At 41.8% G+C, this 23,937-nt stretch overlaps 1 protein-coding gene across 17 annotated transcripts in view; it reads right to left on the reverse strand.

Moving 5' to 3' along the window:
- LOC147025481 (uncharacterized) overlaps positions 1-23,937 on the reverse strand; it is a 187,246-nt gene that overhangs the window by 132,675 nt on the left and 30,634 nt on the right. For 9 of the 17 annotated variants that reach the window (XM_085886487.1, XM_085886481.1, XM_085886479.1 and 6 more), the window contains 5 exons: positions 13,872-14,037; positions 12,881-13,513; positions 10,895-10,956; positions 8,528-10,720; positions 7,155-7,277 (listed from right to left, as the gene is read on the reverse strand). In XM_085886487.1, coding sequence (XP_085742613.1) covers positions 7,155-7,277; positions 8,528-10,720; positions 10,895-10,956; positions 12,881-13,513; positions 13,872-14,037 — 3,177 coding nt within the window. Of the gene's footprint in view, positions 1-7,154; positions 7,278-8,527; positions 10,721-10,894; positions 10,961-12,880; positions 13,514-13,871; positions 14,038-23,937 lie in introns of all 17 variants that reach the window. The other 8 variants (XM_085886482.1, XM_085886484.1, XM_085886488.1 and 5 more) reach the window with 5 other exon arrangements.

The raw sequence follows: 23,937 nt of genomic DNA on the forward strand, positions 1-23,937 counted from the left end.
ATTCACCCTCTCATCTGCTCAAGGTCATCTGCCATCTGCTTGGAAATCAGCAAACATAACTGCTCTGCATAAAAAGGTGCAAAAACAGATCCCTGAAATGACAGACCAATCAGCCTCCTCCCAATGATCAGCAAGGTTATGGAATCCATAATCGCTTCAGACATTAAATCCTTCCTCTTCTCCAATGGCTTGAATTCTGATCATCAATTTGGTTTCAGACCAGGTCACTCTACACTGGATATGCTGCTTCTGCTCTCCCAACAACGGATGGAGGTCATCAATACCAGACATGAACTGAGAGCCATATCGCGTGCTTTCAAGACTGTCTGGAATCCTGCCTTGCTCACTAAACTCTCTTCCTATGGTATCCAAGGCCATCTCCACTCATGGCTTGCAAAATTCCTCTCCTGTCGCAGCCAACGTGTGGCCCTAAATGGAGTTCTTTCATCCCCTCTTCCTGTCTCGGCCCGAGTTCCTCAAGGCAGCGTTCTGGGTCCTGTTCTATTTCTGGTTTTCATCAATGATCTCTCCATCTCTCTGGAAAATCTACTTTATCTCTTTGCTGATGACGCCACCCTCTGCCATACCATCTGTCATCACTCAGACCAGAAAGCAGCAGCTTCTTCGCTCTCTGCAGGTCTGGATAAAATCACAAACTGGTCCAACACTTGGAACATGTCTATAAACCACCAGCAAAACCAACTACGCATCACTAAATCACCAGCATAACCAACTACCCAGCATTACTAAACCACCAGCATAACCAACTACCCAGCATTGCTAAACCACCAGTATAACCAACTATCCAGCATTACCAAACCACCAGCATAACCAACTACCCAGCATTGCGAAACCACCAGTATAACCAACTATCCAGCATTACCAAACCACCCAGAAACCAAACCACCAGCATAACCAACGACCCAGCATTACTAAGCCAACAGCATAACCAACTACCCAGAATAACCAAACCACCAGAATAACCAACTACCCAGCATTACTAAACCACCAGCATAAACAACTACCAAGCAATGCTAAACCACCAGCATAACCAACTATCCAGCATTACCAAACCACTGAGAATAACCAACTCCCCAGCATGACTAAAGACCTGCTGAACCAACTACCCAGCATTACTAAACCACCAGAATAACCAAACCACCAGCATAACCAACCACCCAGCATTACTAAACCATGAGCATAACCACCTACCCAGCAATACTAAACCACAAGCATAACCAACTACCCAGCATAACCAAACCACACAGCATTTTTTTAGATGCATAGTCGAGACCCGTGGAAGAGCGAGTACAGTACTTGTGTCGTACACTGAATGGATCAGGACGCAATCGGACAAAAACAGGACACATCCAAGGATGCAGAACATGATGCAATCGGACAAAAAAAAATTACAGAACATGCAAAATAGGACTGAAGTTACAGCAGAGAAAGGGGAGAAAACACTAAAACTAGAGTAGCAGGCCAATATAGAGGCAGACTTGGAGAAACAATAGGTGTGGGGACAAATGCAGGACAGGAGAGGATGCATGGAGTGGACAAGATGATACAGAAGGAAACCCTGAGAAGGGAAAACTGGAAATTTGAAAGGAGAGATTTGGGTGGGGTTGAGAGAGGGAGGGGGTAGAATAGGGTAGAAAAGATCATGGTTGTGGATTGGGGATGATATGAGATGGTGGTGAATAGCTGTCTATACACCTACAGGAAAGAATGACATTGAAGGAGGATGTGAAATTTGGATCCACAAGTGAGAAAAAAATAAGAGTAATAAATGAGTGGAGGTGAGCAGTAATCCTGGATTTAGGTAGTTTCACCAGAAGGGGGTTAATGGTGGGTTGTGCGAGCCCTGCAGAAACCTGAGGGGGATAAAGCATGGAATGAGCAGAAGGTGCAACACCAGAAAGAAGGTGGTAGAAGACAGAGGGACCACCGACCTGTCTGTGATGGCGAAGCGATAGGGTCATAGACTCACCTTCATCACAGGAGATTCATATTATCTTTAAGGCCTTGGTTTCCACGGCATTAAGCAGAGCAATATGTGAGGCAGGTGAGCCAGCCCAGAGGAGAGAGCAGTACTCCATCAAGCTGTGGATGAAGGCATTGGAGGAGGATAGGAGTTAAAAGATACTGTGTGGTTTAGTAATGTTGGTGATCTAGCATTACTACACCACCCAACATGACTAAACCAGTCTAACCTTTGCGTTAAGTGTCACAATCCTGAGTCGAGTGCAAAGCTCCTGAGACTGCCACGATGCTCATTGAAAAGGATGTCACATTGATGAATTGATGACAATGAAAGCTCATGGAGGACTTTGTACATCGACCACAAGCACAGGACAGTAGAACAAATCATCCTTGCACTATAACACGAAATACAAAGATGTTTGGAAACGAGAGAGAAATTAACACAGTATGTGGGATTTGAACCAGGAACACCAGCATCACATACTATGTGCTCACAAGGTGAAATGAGTCAAAGTACTTCCAAGCTGTAAAGGTAACAAAGGTCAGGTCAAGTATGGGAGCATGCACCAGAGCAGCGCGTTGCTGCTTCCACTTTCCACCGGTACTCCAGGGGCCTCTGTCTGAACATCTCCCAGGTAGATACCTGGCCCATCCCCATCTCCTTGAGATGCTGATCAACCTGCTGCAACCACGAGGCATGTGGTCGGCCCATTGGCTTCCTCCACTCACGAGGCTCCCTCGCTGAAAGAATCTGGTGAGCAGGATCAGCGTCAGGATAACAAGCTACATGTCCATACAGCCGCAGCTGACGCTCACAGACAATGCAGGAAACAAATCTCATTTCAACTCGCAGCAACCGCTCGTTGGATACAAAGTCCGACCAGCGATAGCCAAGGATTCTCTGAAGAGACCGACTACCAAAGGAATGAAGTCTCCGTCTCAGATCCTTGGTCAGAGTCCAAGTCTTGCATCCATAGAGCAAGACTGGAAGCACCAAGGACCTGAAGACTCTGCCGTTCATCCTTCCGCACAGGTAACAACTGTGCCACACCCCATGATCCAGTGAATCCATGATTTCCCAGGCCGAACCAGATGTCTATTGACCTCAGGCTCACAGCCAACAGAGACATGAATATCAGTGCCAAGGTAAGTGAATCTCTCCATGACCTCATCATCCTCACCACAAACAGGTACAGACAAGATAGCAGCATCCAAGAAGTCATTGAAGGCCTGGATATTAGTTTTGACCCAGGAAACCCATAATCCTTGTGGCTCCGACTCCTCATTCAACACCTAGCCTCGAGGACCCCCAAAAGGATACCCAGAGTCTCGGGAAAGATAAATGCATCATCTGAGAAATCAAGGTCAGAGATCTTGACATTCCCAAATGGTACACCGCAGCTTGATCTCTCTGACATCCTCCCCAGAATCCAGTCCATACAAGTGCTGAAAAGTGTGGGGGCCAGTACACAGCCCTGATGAACTCCAGTAATAACTGGAAATAAGTCAGTGATGGTATCACCACATCCCACAGCACTCTCAGTCCCAGAGTACAGTTCAGACATTAGATCAATCAGTTTTGGTGGCAGCCCATGAAGACCAAGAATCCTCCAGAGGGCATCCTGATTCACTGAATCGAACGCATTGCAGAGATCAACATAGGCTGTAAGCAGCCCCTGCCGACACTCTCGTCTGCATTCAGTGAGGCCTGACTGCTGTGGGTGCTGGTGCTCAAGAAGATGGTGGTGAACCCTATCAAGAATTATCTGAGCAAAGACCTTTCCCAGCACTGAGAGCATTGTCACCCCTCGGTAGTTGTTGCAGTCCTGGTGATCACCCTTCCCTTTCCAGAGAGGGACAACAAGGCCCTCTTCCAGTCAGATGGGATGACGCCTGTGTTCCAGGCAGAGTACAGAACTGCATGCAACAACACGAGTACGACGACATTTCCACAAGCCTTGAGAAGTTCAGCATGGATGCCACAGATCCCAGGAGCTTGACCCCATTCCAAGCAGTTCACCACAGCCTGTGTTTCCACAAACAAAAGTTGGATCACAATTGATTGGAGGTTCAGCAATAGGGATAGTAACACCCCTCAACAGCTGGTGGATCAGTCTGGTACAGCCGCTCAAAGAAACTGGCCCAGCGGGCTTTCACTTTGGACTCCTCTGTAAAGAGCCAACCGCCCTCTGCCCTAAATGCAGTACACCGAGGGACTGGCTTGGAGGAACGCAATGTACAAATTCCCTTGTAAGCAGGACAAGAATGACTTGACCACAGGTGATGCTCTACCACTTCACAGATTCCTCGCACATAGGCCTCCTTCTCCACCCTCAGCACATGTACAGTTTTACCCCTCAACTCCCTGAACAGCTCAGCTCTGCCATTAGCCTGGCCCTGCGACTCTGGTCAATGCTAACCCATGTTCCTTTGGAGACAAAATTCTTCTTCGGTCAACGGTGAGTTTCAAGACATCCACCGGCAACATCAAGGATGGTGGTCTTGAAGGCACTCCACAACGCTTCAGAATTCCCCAAAGCAACCAGACCCACAAAATCCCCACTCGGCCTGTTTGCAAACTCCTCAGCTACCCTCTCAACCTTGAGCTTGCCAACATCAAGCCTAAGCTTGAAAGGTACCATTCTCCCAGATTTAAGCTGAAACTTCACAGTAGCCACAACAAGCCTGTGGTCGCTATTGAGGAACTGAGCACTCCGGTAGACCCTGCAGTTCTGGATCATCTTCCAGCGACCATCAACGAGTACAGGGTCAATCTCCTTTGCCACACCACCAGCATTCAAAAACAAAGTCCAGCGATGAGCCTGTGGGATCTAAAACCATGAACCAGCCACCCTAAGTCCATGACTTCTTGCAAAGTCAAGGAACTTAGTGCTATTCAGGTTCACAGTTCCAGAACCATGGGGACCAACACATATCTCATAACCATCCCTTTCATTTCCAATCGATGCATTGAAATCCCCCAGACTAGAAGTGTATCTCGCCTGGGGCACTGATCAACCACAGGCTCGAGCGTGGCATAGAATGCATCCTTCATGGTAAGATCACTCACCTCAGTCAGAGCATATACAGAGACCAGGGAAATGACACCCAAGGAGTGACGAATCATTCGTCTCATAATACGCTCTTGACCGGTGTTACCTCAATTATCATTGGAGTCAGCTTCTTGGACACAGCTGCAGCAACTCCTTGGGCATGGTAACCATCAGAGCAACCAGACCAATAGTTGGTGTAACCACCCACTATGATCTCGCCACTGTCTGGTCTCCCAACCTCGGAGAGTGCTGCAATATGTATGTTCAAACACTTGAGCTCAGATGATAACAGACAGGTGATCATCCTCTCTTAGGGATAGGACATTCTAGGCACCCACCCAAAGTGACTGCCTCAGGTTAATCCAAGGAGACCACCGTCTGGTGGACGACACCTCAGCAGCACTCCACCACATACCACTGCAATCTGACCCAGGAAGTTTGCCCTGTGGTTTTCCTACCATCAGCAAGGAATGGAGGTCCCGAAGGCTTTGCACCCAATTCCGTCATCCGGTGAGCTGCCCTTCGAAGGGGAGCAGCACAGGAGGTACTCCCATGGAGTGGATTTTCAATTTTCTTCGCATTTGTGGGTTTTGCGGAATGAAGTGTTTTACAGTGGCCGGAGTGCAAATCCTGTCATCAACCTCCTAAAAAAACAAACAGTCACCCAACTGTAGGAGGATGTCCGCAAACACAATTGGGCACGAGATATGGATGGCCGTTGTCTCAAAAGGAGCTACTCCGCCCTTTGACAGCACCAGTTTAACAAACACTAATGTGAGAAACATCTTACATGTAGTAACAAAGAATTTACACTCATTAGACTGGCTAACATGTTGCTGGGAAGAATACGCTTTTGTAATAAATAAACAATTTGGGTGTGACAAGCCCTCAAGTCAAGAAATCCATTTGTGTTTCTATACTTAAGAGGCCATTAGGGACACGAGGAATGTATCAAGCACTTAAGTTTCACAAACACCTTTGTTCCAACACCTAACCCTAACAGTTTAACAAACACTAATGTGAGAAACATGTTACATGGAATAAACACTTTGATGAAACACGTTTGAGTGGAACACTGATGTAAGTCACTTTAAATAATGTTTAGGAAACTCATGTGAGAAACATTTTAAGTGAAACACTTTGATGTAATGTAACACTTGAGAGTGGAAAGTTTTGCTATTTAATAAACACTCTTAACACACACTCAAGTAGTAAACATGTCCTTGCTAACCGGCAGTAGTTTTTGGACACACAAACACAACGTTTTTGTGGGACACAGTCTTTGTGGGCCTTCTTTCTTGAGCTGGAATCATACAGAGCACTCACCATTTGAAAGTGGTGCACGGTATGCAGGGTGTACAGTGTTGGCAGCACCAGCACCGTACAAACCCTTTAAAAATGGTGCACGGTATGTGGTGTGTACGGTATTGGCAGCACAATCACCGCACATATACTGTGAAATTGCTGGGAGCAGAATCGAAAAGCTCTCATCCACATGAAGCTGTACATTTACTCCACGAGCTGGAGGAGAGATGCGACTGCCACTCCCTTAACAACGAACACCACCCTCGCAAAAATTAACAAGTATTATGTATACACAACTTTATTGGGAATGAGGGTAAGAAACTTAAAAGTCTGATTCCACAGCTCTGGATAGTGCACATCAAATCAATTGTTAAATGCCATTTGTGCATTCGGACCATATAAATGGACACTCGGACCGATTTAAAGAGTAGATATCGTGCTCTTTATTCACAGTGTTCTGACAGGATGGATCTGACAGCCTTTGAGCTGTCTAGTCTGGGTTCAATCACTGACCCGATTACAAACTGAAATTTTGGTGTTTTACAGGGAAGGCATTGCATCACAAAGTGCGCTGCCCCTCGGATGGATGTTAAGCCAGGTGTCTTGTCTTCTGGCATTCGCTGATAGACGTTGAAGATCCAAGGGTGTCTTTCATGAAGAATAAGTGAATCATTATATGGACTAGAGAGGAATCTTAATGTCTAGAAAGTTAGTTACATACATTTGCATTAAACTGTGTAACCACAATATGACTCAAAACCGTGCGCAATCGATATTTAAACATCAATGACTGTACGGACATGTCAGACTTACCTCCTGCCGCGCAAACTCCTCCACATCCACTGGTTCCAACTCTTCCGAGTCGCTGTCGGACAGTCGAACAGACTCTATGATTTGCCTGAACACGGCCCGGAGTCGGAACCCACGCCAGGATGCCTGTAAAAGTGGAGTTCAGACATAGCATGGAGAAGGTGGATCTATACTACAGTTTGTACAAAGCAAAGTAAAAACCATTAGGAAATACCTCATCCCATTACATAGTCATTCATTGCCTCATGCTAAACAGTTGAACAAAATACTCCATCTCGGATCCAGTGTGTGTGTGTGTGTGTGTGTGTGTGTGTGTGTGTGTGTGTGTGTGTGTGTGTGTGTGTGTGTGTGTGTATTTTTACATCCCTATCCTCAAATTCTTGGGAAACTTGGTCTTCCTTTCCACATAAGAATCAATCTTCAGAACCTCATGGCAACACATTCTTTGGTCCTTTTGATAAGCCATATATCCCTCTGGTTGTTGGGCTTTATGGTAAATATAACTGTTATATGAGGTTTATATAATGGTCTAATCCTCCACCGTGCTCTTCTGCGAAATACCCATTGTGTGATCTCTCTGAAGCGTCAATCATAGTGTAGTCACCACTTCAAAGAGCCTCTGCAGGCCCACAATTGTACACGACACCATAAGGGACGGTGTGGCCCAGTGTGGCATACCACTCACACCACAAGTTATGAAAACCCGGCAGTTGCAGCGCCTCGGCTAGGTTTCTGCTCAACCTCAGCGCACCCTGGTGTCCCAAACGTGTGGCGAGAGTGAGCGAGGGCGGGCAGGCCAGCCCACTTGGGAGTGGCACGCAGAGTACAACGTACACTGCTCGCTGTTAACGGTGGGAAGGGGTCGGAGGGTCAATCAGGTTGCTGTTTTAGGCCGAGCAGAGGCACCATGAAAGCCATGTTTAGACTGCTCGCAGCGCTCCATTCGCACTCGCGACTCACAGGGAGCCTTTTTAACGGCTTCTTCTCCCAGGACAATGCTCTCTCGCCTCGGCATAAACCAGAATTCCAACCTCGGGACTATGCAATCCCCAAACCAGCCGGGTATTCAATGCGGACTCTTGTGGAGAACGAAAGAGTGCAATTTTTGACACCACAATGTAATGCAGGCGTAATCTTACGTGGCCCCGGTTTGCCAGTTTATTACACACGTTATTAACCCCGCAGAAAATGGGGTTCAAAAGATAAACCGCACATCTTAAAATCAAAGGGTCCCCAGGGGCACACACTTGTGCGTGCAAACAATACCGCACATTGATGTGAGTGCAGTCACGGCGAGCAGCGCCTGTACCGTGAGTATGTATGGGTATGACCCCTCTCCAACAAAACAACTGCAAGTGTTTACAAACTAAACATACCTGGATTATGGTGGCTGCATCATGGTGTCTACTTCTGTCAAAGCCCAACAACCTCTTCACTCCCTCACACTCTTGACTGCGCTGTTCTTTGTTTTGTTCCGCCTGTGTTGTTTTGTACACCTGTTCACCACCACTCACACTGATGTCATTTTTTATACTCTTTCTTTCTTCCAATGTCCATTGTTGATTTTGTTTGGTGTTTTCTTCTTCCTTTCTCCTCTGTAATGGCCTAACTGTCTGCGATTTCAACAATTCCATGCTAATTGGCTTTTCTACAATCTTCTGGCTTTTCATATTTGGGTGGTTTAACTGAATCTTCCTTACTTCAACTTCATTATTCTCGTTTACTGATTTTTCAGGAACAGCCAAGTCCCCATTGCCCATTCTGTCCTCACTTTTCTTCGTCACCTCATCGATCCTCTTCAGCCGAGTTGGATACTCTTCTTTTGTCGTTTTTTTGCAAGCTTCTATATTATTTACTTTTGGCAGTTCTTTCACATCTATTTCTGCATCATCTCTCTCCTCTTTCTGACGTTCTTCCATGTCGTCCTGTTTCTCCCTTTGCTTTCGGTCTTGAAGACGTTCCTCTTCAAACTTCATTTGCTCTTCTTCTATTCTCCTCAGGCTCTCAAGAAACCTTAAGTTCTCTTCCTCAATTCTCTTTTTCTCTTCTTCCAAACTTCTTTTCCACTCCAAAAAGGTTCTTTCCTTTTCCTCGTTCACCTCTTTTTCCACTATCCTTTGCTCATCAAATGACTCGAACTCTTCTTTCTTCGTGTTGTTTTCTCTGTCCTTCACAAATTGTCCTTTTGCGATATTTGTTGTTTCAACCTCGTTCTTTTGTTCATTTATCTTTCCATGAGGCTTATTCTTTTTTTCTTCAAACACCCGTTTATCTTCGTCAACCAGTGACATATTTTCTTTGGTTTCGTCTCCCGTTTTCTCAATCTTGTCTTCTTTGGGAAAACATTCATCGTTCACCTTTTCTTGTTCCTCTTCCACCTTTGCTTTCCTCCTTTCATGATTTTTCATTCTTTTTCCATTCCCTGTTTTTCTCTGCTCTTGCTGTAATAACTCTTTGGTTTTTTTTGGTTCTGTGTGATTTTTCAAAACTTTCATCCCACCTTGCTCATTGTTCGCCTCCCCTCTATCCATCAACTTGCCATCTTCAATGTTTCTCTTCATTTCAGCAATTCTTCTATGCTCTCCATTCTCTGGAGCCTCTTTATTAATACTTCGCAATTTCTTTAAGTTGTCTTCCTTTGTTTGCATTCCATCCAAAATGTTTGTTTCTTCATTTGTAGGTTCTTCATGAATCCTATTACTGTGTATAGCTTTCCCTTCTGCACTTTCATCTTTAACAAAGTTGTCCTGTTCTTGTTTTCCTGAATGTACCACAAGTTCTTTGTATTCATTCTTCATTATCAAATTCCCCATGTGAAAGGCCAAAGATGAACTTTCCTTTTGTTCCTTTTCAAAGTCAGAATCCTCTTTCAGGTTCTGACCTTTAAAATTATTATCTACTTCAGTGCTTTCAGTTTCTCGACTATTTCTTTCTTCGTTCAATTGCTCTCCGCACTCTTTTTGAACCTTCATTGAAGTCTGCTCACATCCTTCTCGTTCTATCCTTGCAAAATGTTCCATCTGTAATGCTGTTCCTTCATTTATAGATAAACTTTCCCCTTCTTTGTGCCACTGTGAAGAACTGTCATTTCTACATTGCTGAACCCAATGTAACTCAACATTTATCCCACAACATTCTCCAAACTCATCTTGTGTTTCTATTTCCTCTTTCTCAGTTGCATCTTGCAATTGTTCTATTGAAGCCCTGATAGTTTTATTTTCTCCATCTTCAGCTATATTTTTCTGCTCGACAAGTCTTGCCTCTTTCCAATAACCGCTATGCTTTTCTGTCTTATTCCCGAATTCTATGCCTTCACTTACATGTGGGCCAAGATCCCCTCTGTTAATTTGTGATTCACATCTCTTTGTTGCCAGCTGTTCCTCTATTTGCGTGATAGCCGGCCATGCTTCCTGCTCCATCCTGCACTGTTGCCAGTTTCGCCACATGGACTGAATGCAAAGTGCAGCAAGTTGCTGCCTGGCTGTTGCACTATTCTCCACCTTGTTCCACTCTTCCTGCTGTCTCCTCTGCTCTTCCTTCATCCCTTCACAAATGGCATCAAGCTCGACCTGCATGAAGAGCATGATCCACTGTTAGATGAACCACAGGAGCACATCTCTATTTCAATATGCACCATAAAGGTAACTGTGGGTTCACAATTAGGATTCATTTAAACAAAATGATGTATTATCAGCGAGGTAGGTGTAAGTCAGGAAATGAGAGTAGGCTCCAATGTGATATACCTGACGCTCCTTCATCTGGACCTGCAAAGCCTCCACGTATGACTTCAAGTGCATTTCCATCTCTGCCTGTTGACAGTGCCACGTGAGAGTAACAAGGGTTAGTGACGATCTAAACGAAGACCGCAAGAGGGCGTTCTTGACAACAAAGGCATCAATCATGCAGGTGTGCTTTTCGCGGGAGATTATTGGCTCTGTACAAACTGGATTCACAAGTTTTCATGGAATGTCAGCTTGCCTTATATTTAGAAAAAATCCTCAAGAGACATTGATCACATTTCTATCAGATCTCCTTATCCACCATTGGAAAATTATTTAAGGGTTACTATCATCCATAGGTGTTGCATCATAAAGTAGGGCTTTCAATGTCATTAAATAGGAGAGGTCAAGCTATTAAGCCATCTGTTCTTTTTGAAGCACAAATTTGTGGGTGTTGAAAAAAGATCCCACAGTGTATTTCAAACAAGAGTAAGCCCTTGTGTGCCAGCATCGAGGCCAAATTCCGAACCTTTGCCTCCTGGCAGGCAGCATGGTCTGTCACGGTCTTTCTCTTCTCTCAGGATATGCTGAGTGATGCCGAGAGAGTGGTTCAGTTTTGCAGGCTTAAACAAATCCTAATCCGTCAAGACTGATCCCTCTTCCTGGTGAGGTGGTCACTCATTCTTGTGTCGAATAACATATATATGGATTAATTAAATAAGACGTCATTGGGTAACAGAAAAACGTCTCTTGCAAAAACAAATCAAGCATTGGGGCCATCTATATATTATGTATGCAACTGGGGGCAATAGGGAGGGCTGTAATGAGAAAATTAAAATTGAGAGAAAGAAGAGAATCAAGAATGATAGGAGATAGAAAGGAGGGAAGTGTTGGAGGAGAGGGGGAGGAGGAAAATAATTTTATTTTTTGTATACATGATTGAGGCTCATGGAAGAGCAAGAGCAGAATGGAAGGATAGAAAAATGGAAAGGGGGAACACTAACAGTAGATTAGTAGTGAGAGTGAGATTAAGGGTGTGGAGGACCCAAGGTGGTAAACAAGCTGCACACAGGCTGAATGAAACATAAAAAGAAGAGGATGTGGAATGTGGGGATGACAAAAAAGGAACAAATCAAACAAAAACTAACAAACAAAAATAGCTGAGGGGAAAGAGGGGAAATCACAATAGAATGTGGAAAAAGGGAGTGCTTGAGAATGGGATCATTTTGGGGTAGAGGAGATCGGCCACGAGTATGGATGCGGGATGAACAGCTGTCTTGAAGCCCTGGAGGGAAGAATGGGACTGAACAGACTGAGGAAGATGGTTCCACAAGTGAGAGGAAAGAGGAACAAATGAGTGGAGGTGAGCAGTGAGCCTGGGTTTTGGGAGTTTAACAAGAAGAGGGTTACTGGAGGGTTGATGGACCAAGTGTTTTGGTGAGAGACAGGTTTGAAAAATAATCCTTGTGAGGAAGAAGAACACATGAAATGCTCATGATGGAGAAGTAAGGAAAGCGAAGCATTTTAATATGAACTAAAAAGCTTTTGAAGTTTGGGAGTGGACAGCAGTAAGGGGAAAAGAGCTGCATATATTGAGTGTCTAGAGTGTGAGGCAAAGGGTGGGGGCACTAGGGATCAAAAATTCCAGCATTTCAAAGTATACAATAAGTAGACGTGTTTTAATTACCTATGCAATTGTTTTTTTTTGCATGTACGATTCATTCGTGAATGTTATACGCTTCAAGAACAGGTGTTCAGTTGTAATAATGGGAAAAATTTTGGTAAAACATTGTAATTTCAGAACCATCTGAGCATAAGATTACTGACAAATCACTCAACAATTCTCTCTCTGCAAAGCTTTCTGCATATAGTCACTACATTAAAACCTTCTTTGAGCCTCGACCTTGGTGGACCCTCCATTGTGTTTGTAAAAGTGGTCCTTAATCTCAAGTTGTGTGGAAAGTGAAAGTGGCACTAAATGAATATGTGCGGGTATCCTGACAGAGCTACTTGCCTGGTGAGCTTGTCTGAAGCGAAGCTGTTCATTTATGAAAATGGGTAAATGCGCCAACATCTCACTTCCATCATCCTTTTTATCTTCCATCACCTTCATCTCCTGCACCACTTCCTCTTTTACTCCTTCATCTTCATTAATTACTTTTGCCAAGTAAGTGCAATGACCAACAGGCTTCTCAGTGACATGGATTTCAGGAGTTGGTGGTGATTGTGAGTAGGATTCGAGGGTTAACATGTCTGGCAAAGGGTTTGTCAGGACAGGGAAATGGAATGGAAATGAATATGGCCTCAATTGTAGTGGGTTGTTCAAATTGGATATGTGGTAGTTGTAAGATGAGCAAGAACATGGGTGGGCTGTGACAGAAGTAGACGAAGGTTGGAAGCAGGAAGAACAGGTGGATGGAAAGCCATGACTGAGTATATCAGAGACGTGCAAAGTGGGACAAGAACAGATCATGAGTCTTCTCGCAAGCCAGGATGAGGGATAAGCAGATGCTGAGGAACAATGGTCCAAGGAGGCTGGGGCTGAATGAGGCCGCATCAAAAGGGAACAGGAATGCAGCGGCAAAATCTTGAATTGAGGGAGGAAATGGGATGGAAGATGAGGTGACGGGACCTGCTGGCACACTGGCAAAGATGGAGGCAGTGGTGAGGTCAGATTGACGAAACTGTGGTGAATTATAGAGGTCTGAGTCCAGATGAAGGACAAATTACTGTCACTTTGAGAATTAATGTCTCCACCAGCCTTTCTTGTGAGAAAAAGAGAGTAAAACACGACATTAAATGTGGTAACAGCCTTTAGATTTTTCACTTAGAGACCATCTCTTTACTATGTAAGCAAATTTTGGAGACATTTTCACCTGCCCTCTCCTTCCGTATGTACCAGGCATATGCATCATGTATGCATCAGTGCAAATCATGCATACACAATAAATGGATGACCAACAGAAATATAGTAAACACCACACTAGAAATGTCCATTTACTTGGTGGAAATGTCCATTTACTTGGTGGAAATGTCCATTTACTTGGTGGAAATGTCCATTTACTTGGTGGAAATGTCCATTTACTTGGTGGAAATGTACATTTACTTGGTGGAAATGTGCAATGTTGTCCATCGCTCTGCTCCTCCACATTGATTTCCACAAAAGCCTGAAACAGAAAATAAGTGAGTAAATAATTTCCCCATGTTGCACAAAAACACTAAATAATACATCTTGTTAGGTTTATTTTAAAAACATTATATCCTTCAGATAAGTGGGGCAAGGTGGCTCTGGCAAGGTGAGCCAGGGTTCTGACCCACCTGCCCCCTTATAACTTCTTCGACTCTCGTTATATATTCAGAATCCAGAATGTGTGTACCAGAGTCCTCCGATTGATGGTGTGTTTAAAGGGATATTAAATGAAGATGGTTTAGGGTACTGAACAAAAGGCCTGAGAATAATGTATTGTTACAAAAATTACTTAAGGGCTAATGAAGGGATATTATTAGCCTGTCCCCCACGCAGCAGGAGACGGGGTTTTGTATCACTTCTGCGTATGTCTGTCTGTCTGTCTGTCTGCATGTGGGTCTGTCCGGGCCACAACTTTTGTCGTTAGTGTTTTCTTCAAATTTTCAACAAAGCTTTAGTTTGAGAATATGTCGAAGATAAATTAATAATTTGGTCAAAAGGTCAAAAATTTCATCCGATTGACCTGAACTTTTAAGAATTTGCATACTGGGTCATGAAACTGGTTCACCAATCAAAGGCTAGAAGCTGATTGTTTTTGTTTTTTTAAAATCAAAAGATCATAGTTGAGGTTGAAGAAAATCATCAATTTCCATCTGATATACTTGAAATTTGAGCAGGGTTTGCATAATGGGTGACTGGATCCTATTGCTTTTGTGGTCAAAAGGTCAAGGTCACCTAAAATTCTTTTTTTTTTGTCATGTTGAGCATATGAAGAAGAAGAAGTTCATAATACAAAGTCGATGGGCTTTGCATTCTCAGATGCTTTCTCGTGTTTTCCTTTTGTTCGGCCAAGACCAAACAAAGCGAGGTCAAGGCCGTTATTCCTGAAACGTGAAACACCATGCAACCCATGCCTACAGAAAGCAGACTTTTTGGAACGGCGACCACATTTTCCATCCAACCATCATATAACTTTGTTTAAAACATTCTCCATAAGTAGGCGTCCTATTTTGAAAGTTTTGTGTCAATTGCTCAAGAGGTTGTGGAAAAAATTAATGTAAAAGTGAATAAAATAAAAAATAAAAAAGTGAGGGCCTTTGCCGATGTTCCACAAAATGGTCAAGGATGGTTTGGATGCATATTACAAGTATACAAGGTCGAGGCTCATGGAAGAGCTCGTACACTGAACAGAGCAGGACAACAGAATAAAGCAACAATGGAGAAGGGGAAACACCAACAGCAGGGTTGAAGAACAAAATAAAGGGAGACTTGGACAGATTTGGGATGTGGGGAGGAATGAGGGATAAGGAAGGATGCATGGGGTGGACAAGATGGACACAGAAGGAAAAACTAGAAATTTGGAAGGAGGTGGGGCTGGGGCTGGGGTGAGAGTGGTAGGGGAGGGGGTTGATGGGGTTAAAAAGGATAGAGCACCGACTAACAGCCATAAGTCAGGAATAATAGCACAGACTTTGATGGGCCTTATGGCCTCCTCCTGCATCAAAGTTCCTTGGAGGGAAACTCATGTTATTATTTAATATAATTTGAGCCTCTGATGCCCAGATCATGAACTCATTGCTCTCGTCTAAAGGGAATGCCAAACAGGCCATATTTTAACAACTCATAATAGAACAACTTTGAAGTACACATTACATCATCAGTGAATAAAATGGAGATTTTGTGGATTAAACTAAATTGGTGATGTAAATAACCTGTTACCAGGCTGGCAGGATAGCCAAGAACTACACACACTCCCCTCGAAGCTGTCCAGTCTGGGTTTGAACGCCGACTCAGCTATAAACTGTCATTCTGGTGTTTCACAGGCAGGGTGATCCATCAATGTGTGTGCCATCCCTCAGATGGACGTTAAATGGGAGTTCTGTCTGCCAGCATTACTTTGTGGACGTTAAAGATCCCACGGTGTCAGTGGATGAGAAATGTTGCTTCTGGGACACCCATCCAAATGAATGGGGGAAAAGGGAAAAACTATCTGACCCAAGCCCCAAAAGTTCAAAATGGGAGACACACTTCCTCCCCACCTATCCCCTTCCCTTCCATACAAGCAAATGAAAAATTGAGACCGACTGATTAAAGCACTTCTTCCCCCCAACATAATCACAGTCCTTTCATATTTTCATTATACTCAAAGAGCGAACCAATAAATATTTGTCCATGTTCTACTTTAGGAAATAACTTAATTTTCTTATAACATTCATTTCCATCAAGTATATTCACAAAGAATAACTTGGAACTTGATTGTTGGTTTAAGTATCTTTGTTGAGCAGAGATTAAATGATAAACTTCTCTTAATGCTCTTGTTTGACCACCTCCTGAGCCACACATCATTTTTCATAAACCACGCCCACTTTTCATAAGTCACACACACTTCTCCACAAGCCACGCCCATTTTCCCGAAGCCCCGACCACTGCCGATAAGCCACGCCCACTTTTACTAAGCCACCCCCCATTTTCCACAAGCCATGCCCACTTTTTATAAGCCCCGCCCACCCTTTTAAGGACCACCTTCTCTTCCATCATTTCCAGTTAAGCTCTGACTCACAAGGCTTGCCCAGGGAATTTCCAAAGGAAACCACACCCAGTCATTGTTATATAAAAGCTTGAAACCCAGACTGAATTTAAACATATTTTTACTTTTACTGAGAATGGACTGCTGTGCTGATCTTGAGTGGGATGACTTTGGAGTTCCTTGGAGTTCAACTACTTGTATGGAACTAAACCTTCAAGTTGATAAACTGGATTCAAACCTCATCTATTTCGGTAAGATTTTCTTTGAATATTTACAGATTAATTTATACATATAATAATCTTACATCAAATTAATACATTGTTATTTTCTCTCACAGGAAATTGTATCTGAGATGAAAAATGAAAATACTGCTTTTGCCACAACTTGGGGTGAAATTGTTGGTTTGGTTGAAGACCTTGTAAGCGACCAAGACCAACAGAACGAGCTCTACCTTGATGACCTAGCCAAAGAGTTATACCTTGGAGACCCGCAAAATCCTGAAAAAGAGTTTTACATCGATGGTACTCATTGTGAGTTATCAAGACAATGCCCACTGAACAAGTGATACCTTGATGAGCCAGAACACAAGTTTTACTTCGGAGACTCACAAATTTTTTTTTTTAATCAGTGAATAAGTTATCCTTGGTGGTTTTAAATATGAAACCTTCCTCAGAGAACTCACAAATTTTGAAAAAATCAGTACACGAGTTATCCTTAGTGGTTTTAAATATGAAACCTACCTCAGAGACCTCACAAATTTTGGAAAAATCAGTAAATGAGTTCTGCCTTGATGGTTTAAATAACTACCTTGGAGACTTGGGAAAAGGGTTCTGCCAAGATGGTTCTAAATATGGAACCTACCTTAGATACTGACAAATTTTGAAAAAAAAAAAATCAGGAAATGATTTATCCCTTGAAGACTTTGTAAGTTGGTTTTATTTTGGAGACTTGAAATGTGGGTTCTGGCTTGATAACTCACAATGTGATATATATCTTGGAGACTCACCAGGAATGTGGTTATACTTGGAGACTTGGAAAGTTGGGTTTATTTTGGAGACTTGAAATGTGGTTTCTAGCAAGAAGACTCTTGGGGATCTAAACCTATTGATGTGGTTCTTTGTTGGATTGTGCTTGATGAGAGCAATATCAAGAAAGTTCTGGGAAGAAAGTGCTGGAAAGTTCTTACTCCCCCTTTCGACTTCATCAAACCTGAAAGCCTTAAAAGACAGAATTGGAAGAAGAGAAAAAAAAACATAAAATGAAATTGCTTGTTGAGCAAGGAATTGCCAGAATAACTTTGTCATATCTCCATGATTTCTGAAAAAACACAAAAACCTGGAAATCAATTTGGTTCTTATAAGTCGATAGTGCTACTGTTTAATGAGTTATAGCACTTAGTTTGGTCATGATCATAACTTGGAAGTCAATCGGACTTGAAATGGCATTTCTATCGCAATTTGAAATTTTTGACCTGACCCCCCTGACATTCGATCCTGAACGCTAAGAAGGGTGTTGGTGTGACACCCTAATGAGACATATGGTTGGATGCAGTATTGGAACATGCACCTTTTGGATTTGGTTTGAAGTCGATATGACCATTTTAGCGAACATTATTGCGAAAATAAGAATTTCGGTTTTTCGGTGACCTTGACTTGACCTTTGACCGAGATTCACCAAAAATGACAAGTGTCTAAGTTAGACCATGGCCGACATCTGTTTCAGTTTGGTCTTGATCACTGAAACGGTGTGGCTGCTACAGGGTAAACAAACACACAAACAGACAGACAGATCGACACACAGAATGACACACACACAACCGACCAACATAATTGCCGAAATCCGATGGATTCCGCAATTAAAAATATATATTGTTGAAATACGTATTTTAAAAAATATATAATGTTGGGCAAGGGTTGTGTTCGGGTTGGGATTTTGAATGTGAGGGTTAGGGTGGGTTAGGGTTGAGTTTGGGTTAGGGTTGGGTTAGGGTTGGGTTAGGGTTGGGGTTGGGGTAGGGTTAGGGTGGGTTAGGGTTGGGTTAGGGTTGGGTTAGGGTTGGGGGTTTGAATGTGATTGTTAGGGTGGGTTAGGGTTGGGTTGGGTTGGGTTGAGTTAGGGTAGGTTGGGATTTTGAATGTGAGGGTTAGGGTGGGTTAGGGTTGAGTTTGGGTGAGGGTTGGGTTCGGTTGGGATTTTGAATGTGAGGGCTAGGGCGGGTTAGGGTTGGGTTGGGTTGGGTTGAGTTAGGGTAGGTTGGGATTTTGAATGTGAGGGTTAGGGTGGGTTAGGGTTGAGTTTGGGTGAGGGTTGGGTTCGGTTGGGATTTTGAATGTGAGGGTTGGGGTGGGTTAGGTTTGGGGTTGGGATTTTGAATGTGAGGGTTAGGGTGGGTTAGGATTGGGTTGGGTTTGGGTTAGGGTTAGGGTATATTGTTTATGTTAGGGTTAAGGTTGATTATGCTCCCTATTATATTATCTCTATCTCTATCTCTATCATCTCTATCTCTATCTCTATCTCTATCTCTATCATCTCTATCTCTATCTCTATCATCTCTATCTCTATCATCTCTATCATCTCTATCTCTATCATCTATTATCTCTCTCTCTCTCTCTCTCTCTCTCTCTCTCTCTCTCTCTCTCTCTCTCTCTCTCTCTCTCTCTCTCTCTCTCTCTCTCACATCTCTCTCTCTCTCTCTCTCTCTCTCTCTCTCTCTCTCTCTCTCTCTCTCTCTCTCTCTCTCTCTCTCTCTCTCTCTCTCTCTCTCTCTCTCTCTCTCACACACACACACACACACACACCCTTGACTATGATGCCGTTGAGGATTCTGTGTTTGGGGTTCACAGATCTAAGAACGTCCCCCTTTACACACACACATATTATACATAGTATTGTTTATTGGTTTGTGGGTGCCAGCAGTGACCACTATATTCGTTGTGTCTGTGTGTCTGTATTCTGTCTGTCTGTCCAGAGCACAACTTCGTGGGACGTGAAACGATTTGGATAAAACTTGAATATGATGTTGATATCAATGCCTAGTTTTGTCTTCCTGGCGCTGGGCGTCCCACGCCCATTGTGGTCGTATGATTTTTATGTCAAAATTCGCAATTTGCGAAGTTTTTGACCTTGTGACCTTGACCTTGGGATGAAAATGAAAAATCGGACAACGACAAGTTTGAGATAATTCATTTTTCTATTCAAATACCGAAGAACCCATTCCATTCAGTCAACTTCCAAAGGAGAAGATAGATTTTTAATCCGACTACCCCCTAAAAATGGCTATTTTTTGGGGCGTGGCTCTGCCCAGAATGGGCGTAGCATGCCCTTATCCAGGAAAACACAACTAGACATTAATATCGAACACATAACCAAGTTTCATCAAGATCGGATAAAAGTCCATGGAGTTATGCTCTGGACAGACAGACACACAGACAGACAGACACACAGATATAACGAATATAGTGATCACTCTGGCTGGCGCTCGTGAACCAAAAATCAGGAACCTAAACAGCTAATTCAGGAATAGTCAGAACAAGATTTCTTTGAAGAAAACGCGTGAAGTGGTGTGTGATATTGAAAGCGTGTCAAAATTGTGTGGAGTCATGGTGAAGTTCTTCGATCCAGAAACACGTGCAACCAACGGCACTCAGTTGTATTTATCGTGCAGCATAGTTTAATAATGCCCGCGAACCATCGTCGCCTCCCGGCTTGTTTATTATTATTTTAAATTTAATACCTCAGCAGATACCCCCCACTACACTCCACTGAGGTGTATAAGTAGAGGATTGTGAAAACCTATTGCTCCCATGAGTATTATCTACTTAGTTTTGTCTTTTGTAATACCTGTGAATAAAATGAACATAAAATCTCTTCCCCTTCTAAATCACATAATTTGTAAGTCCAAGGAACTGTACCGACGACATAAACGATTTTTAAAAGTTCATCAATTTGTCCATCGCTTGGTATAACCTTTTTCAAAATGAGATTTCCATCTGTATATTCTTACTTTTCACCAACTTTGAACTTAGGCTTTATGACATTAATCTCTTTTTCATATTCTAATTTTGTAAATGTTTCTGATGGCTTAGTTTTCGTTGAGGTGTGAATCGTGTCATTGTACTTATCTGCAATGTAATGAATTATAGATAACCATTGTTGAGAACCGAGTTGAGTGAACTTTTTATAGTCTCTCTTTTAAATTGTGATTGAATCGCTCAATAACAACTGCTTTTCCTTCATTAAAGGTGCTGTATCATATAATGCTGTTATTTTAAAGAAAATTCATAAATGTTTTGTTGTAGAACTCTGTACCCTCATCAGTCCACAAATTTTTCAGGTTTTCTCTTGCTTTTATTAAATATCTGTTGAAAAGCTAACATAAGTCTTACGTGTTTTGTTTTTCAAAAGGACAACCCACGCATATATACTCCTCAAATCAATAATGGTTAAAGCATACTCGTACCCCTTATCATTCTTGAGTTCAATCAAATCAGCGGACCAGATATAATCAACTTCCTTGGAATAAATCTTCCTTCTATTAAACTTTGTGATTATTGATTTATGTAATTCATCAGCTTATTGCTCTTCAATCTTAATGACATCATGAGAGCCTATAAGTTTTTTGAATTTCCAAGCCAAAGTTTAAATTTAGCACTCATCTTCTTCACGATGAACCTTTCAACTTTTCCTCTCAAGGTTGGGTTTTGTATTTAAGATAAATTATACAACATTTCTCGATCGGCTTCGTGGTTTTCTTCCAATGCCGTGCTATTTCCATAATCAATATCGTGTCTCATGCACACTTCGTCAACCATATTGATAGGTTTGCCCCACGGTTTAGGATTGTCAGCCTCATCTAATCTTTTATTCAAGTTTGTTCCTGGACCACAGAAAGAATACCCTGGTAGATTTAATTCCCCTGGTATTCCAGTTGTTGTAAATTTACTTCCTGATAAAAACTTTTGTATATCTCCTCCTCGTTTGTGTTTGGTGATTCATTTACTCTTTTTAGAGCCACATACCGAACACGTGCCTTTTTGTGTAAGCCTATTATGTTTACTTTTAACATACGAGATATTTTTACTCTTTGGTTTTCTTTTTACATTTGAGACAATAACTCATTTATTTATGTGAAAAATTCCTACAGAGTGCAAAAACCTTTTTAGTTTCCAACATGCACATTTGAATCTTAATTTTTAAAACATAAAGAATCCTCAGAAATGTCTTCACTCTCTCCTACATTTATTTTCGAATTTTTTTTTCAAACTTTAATCAAAATCAATGAAACCAACACCATCAATAATATAATCTTTTCCTTCTTTCTCTTCTTTATCTCCACTTTCTCATTTAAATCTTCTCCCTGAAATCGATGTTAATACTCTTGATGCATATATTTCTAATAGACTTGTCAATTCTTTTTTTTCCTCCTCAGTGCGTTGAGATTGATTTATTTTCTGTCATACCTTTGATCTTTCTATAATCTCACTGGTTTCCGTATTTTTATATTTATTTATTCTCTCTCTTTCCTCCATCTCCTTCTCCTCCCTCTTCTCTCTTTCCTCCCTCTCCTCCTTCTCTCTTTCCTCCTTCTCTCTCTTCTCCCTCTCCTCCTCTCTCTTCTCCTCTCTTGTCTCAGTCTCTTCAACTCCTTCCACGTCCCTTACTATCCTTGAATCACTTACACCCCATAGAATATCATACATATATTCACCAGGATTTCTTGATATTCCTGCATCCAAAACAATTTTTTTACAACAGGAAACCAATAAAGTTTCTTCTGATTTTCCAAAAGAGGCTTGTGTTTTCTCAACTTTAAAATTCTTTCATTGTTTCACATTTTAGTGAAATCTAATGTTGTTGGTTTATTAACATCAGTATAAAGCCAATCTGTTATTGAAAATACCTTTCTTATGTTGTAGAACATATTTATTAAAACACCGAATACCCTTTTCTTGAAGGTATGCTTGGACACAGAAATGATAATTTTCTTGAAGCCTTCTTGCTGTCATCTATGTATCAGAAATATATGACAGATTTATATAATGACAGGAAATACCCCCCCCCCCCCCATCTTCCCATTGTGAAATCGGTTTGTACTCCCTTACTTACTATGTATAATCCTGTTCTTTGTGTTTTCATGATATAAACAATGGCAAAACCATTATTGATTTTCACCTTATTAAATTATTTTATATGTTGTTTGCGAATCATGCTTCCACAAAACTCATTCTCAGCACCAAGTGGATAATATTCTTCCTTACGAGACTGATTTAATTGTTCCAGGTCTTTTAGGTTAATTTTAAATGACCAATTATATCCTAAATTCTTCGTATTATATCCCCATTGTTCTATTCTCTAAAAAATGATACGCCCTTCTTTATAAAATTTTATTTTAATTTGAACTGTGAATTCTGTATGACCTGGAGATAAAATCAACACTTCTGTATCTTTGGAATACACAGCCGTTTTATTTAAGGATATACATTGTGATAAATCACTTAATCTCACCAAGTCATTCGCATCAGTCAGCTTGGATAATTTATTAATTTATAAGCATTTTTCATATTAACATTTTTTGCTACACTATATTTCTGTCGTTCAGCCTGTGCCTTTGTGTAATAATTTGATAAATCAATATCCAGTTCTTGGGATACACCATAGATAGAACCATCTTTTCCAACACAAGTCATTTATATTAGATTAAAAATAACATCATAACATTTTTTTTATTTTTGTTCAGTTCAAATAACACGTATTGACATGATTGACCACAACACTTGGAATTTAATTATTGGACTTGAAATGTTTGAAAACACCATTCTGCAAGAATTTCATGACTTCAACAGGTGGTGGAAGACCATAGCTATCAAAATAATATTTGTCTTGACCATTAAAAATACAAACCCAATGAGAACCGTTCCCATTATTATCTTCTAATTTCAAAATAATATTCTTTGTATTTTTAGACAAGTTTGTTAACTCATCTCTCATACATTTAACCACATTATCAATATTTAATTTCTTACGATATTTGACAAGTTCTAAATTTGATGTTGTATTCTTTCCAAATTCTTTAAACCACTCATCAATGCTCATTTATTGATGAGAAAGATATAATCCATTACCCCTTTTAGTTAATTTTACACGTGCTTGTGCAATAGAAGAAAGCATATCTCCAACCAACAATCTCGCTTTATCAGGTCGGCTTTCAAGTTTTTCAGCAAAATCTACAATTAAACCACTTGCACAAATTTGTTTCTCCAACTCTTTGTGATGTCTTTCCAACTCTTTTTGAGCCCGGAGTTGAGCCTTCCTTTCATTAGCAGTTTTCACCACTGCTGAAATACCACCCATCAA

This window comes from Eptatretus burgeri, chromosome 6, assembly GCF_056783735.1.
Source record: "Eptatretus burgeri isolate ZD-2024b chromosome 6, Ebu_testis_v1, whole genome shotgun sequence".
Classification (NCBI taxonomy): Eukaryota; Metazoa; Chordata; class Myxini; order Myxiniformes; family Myxinidae; genus Eptatretus; species Eptatretus burgeri.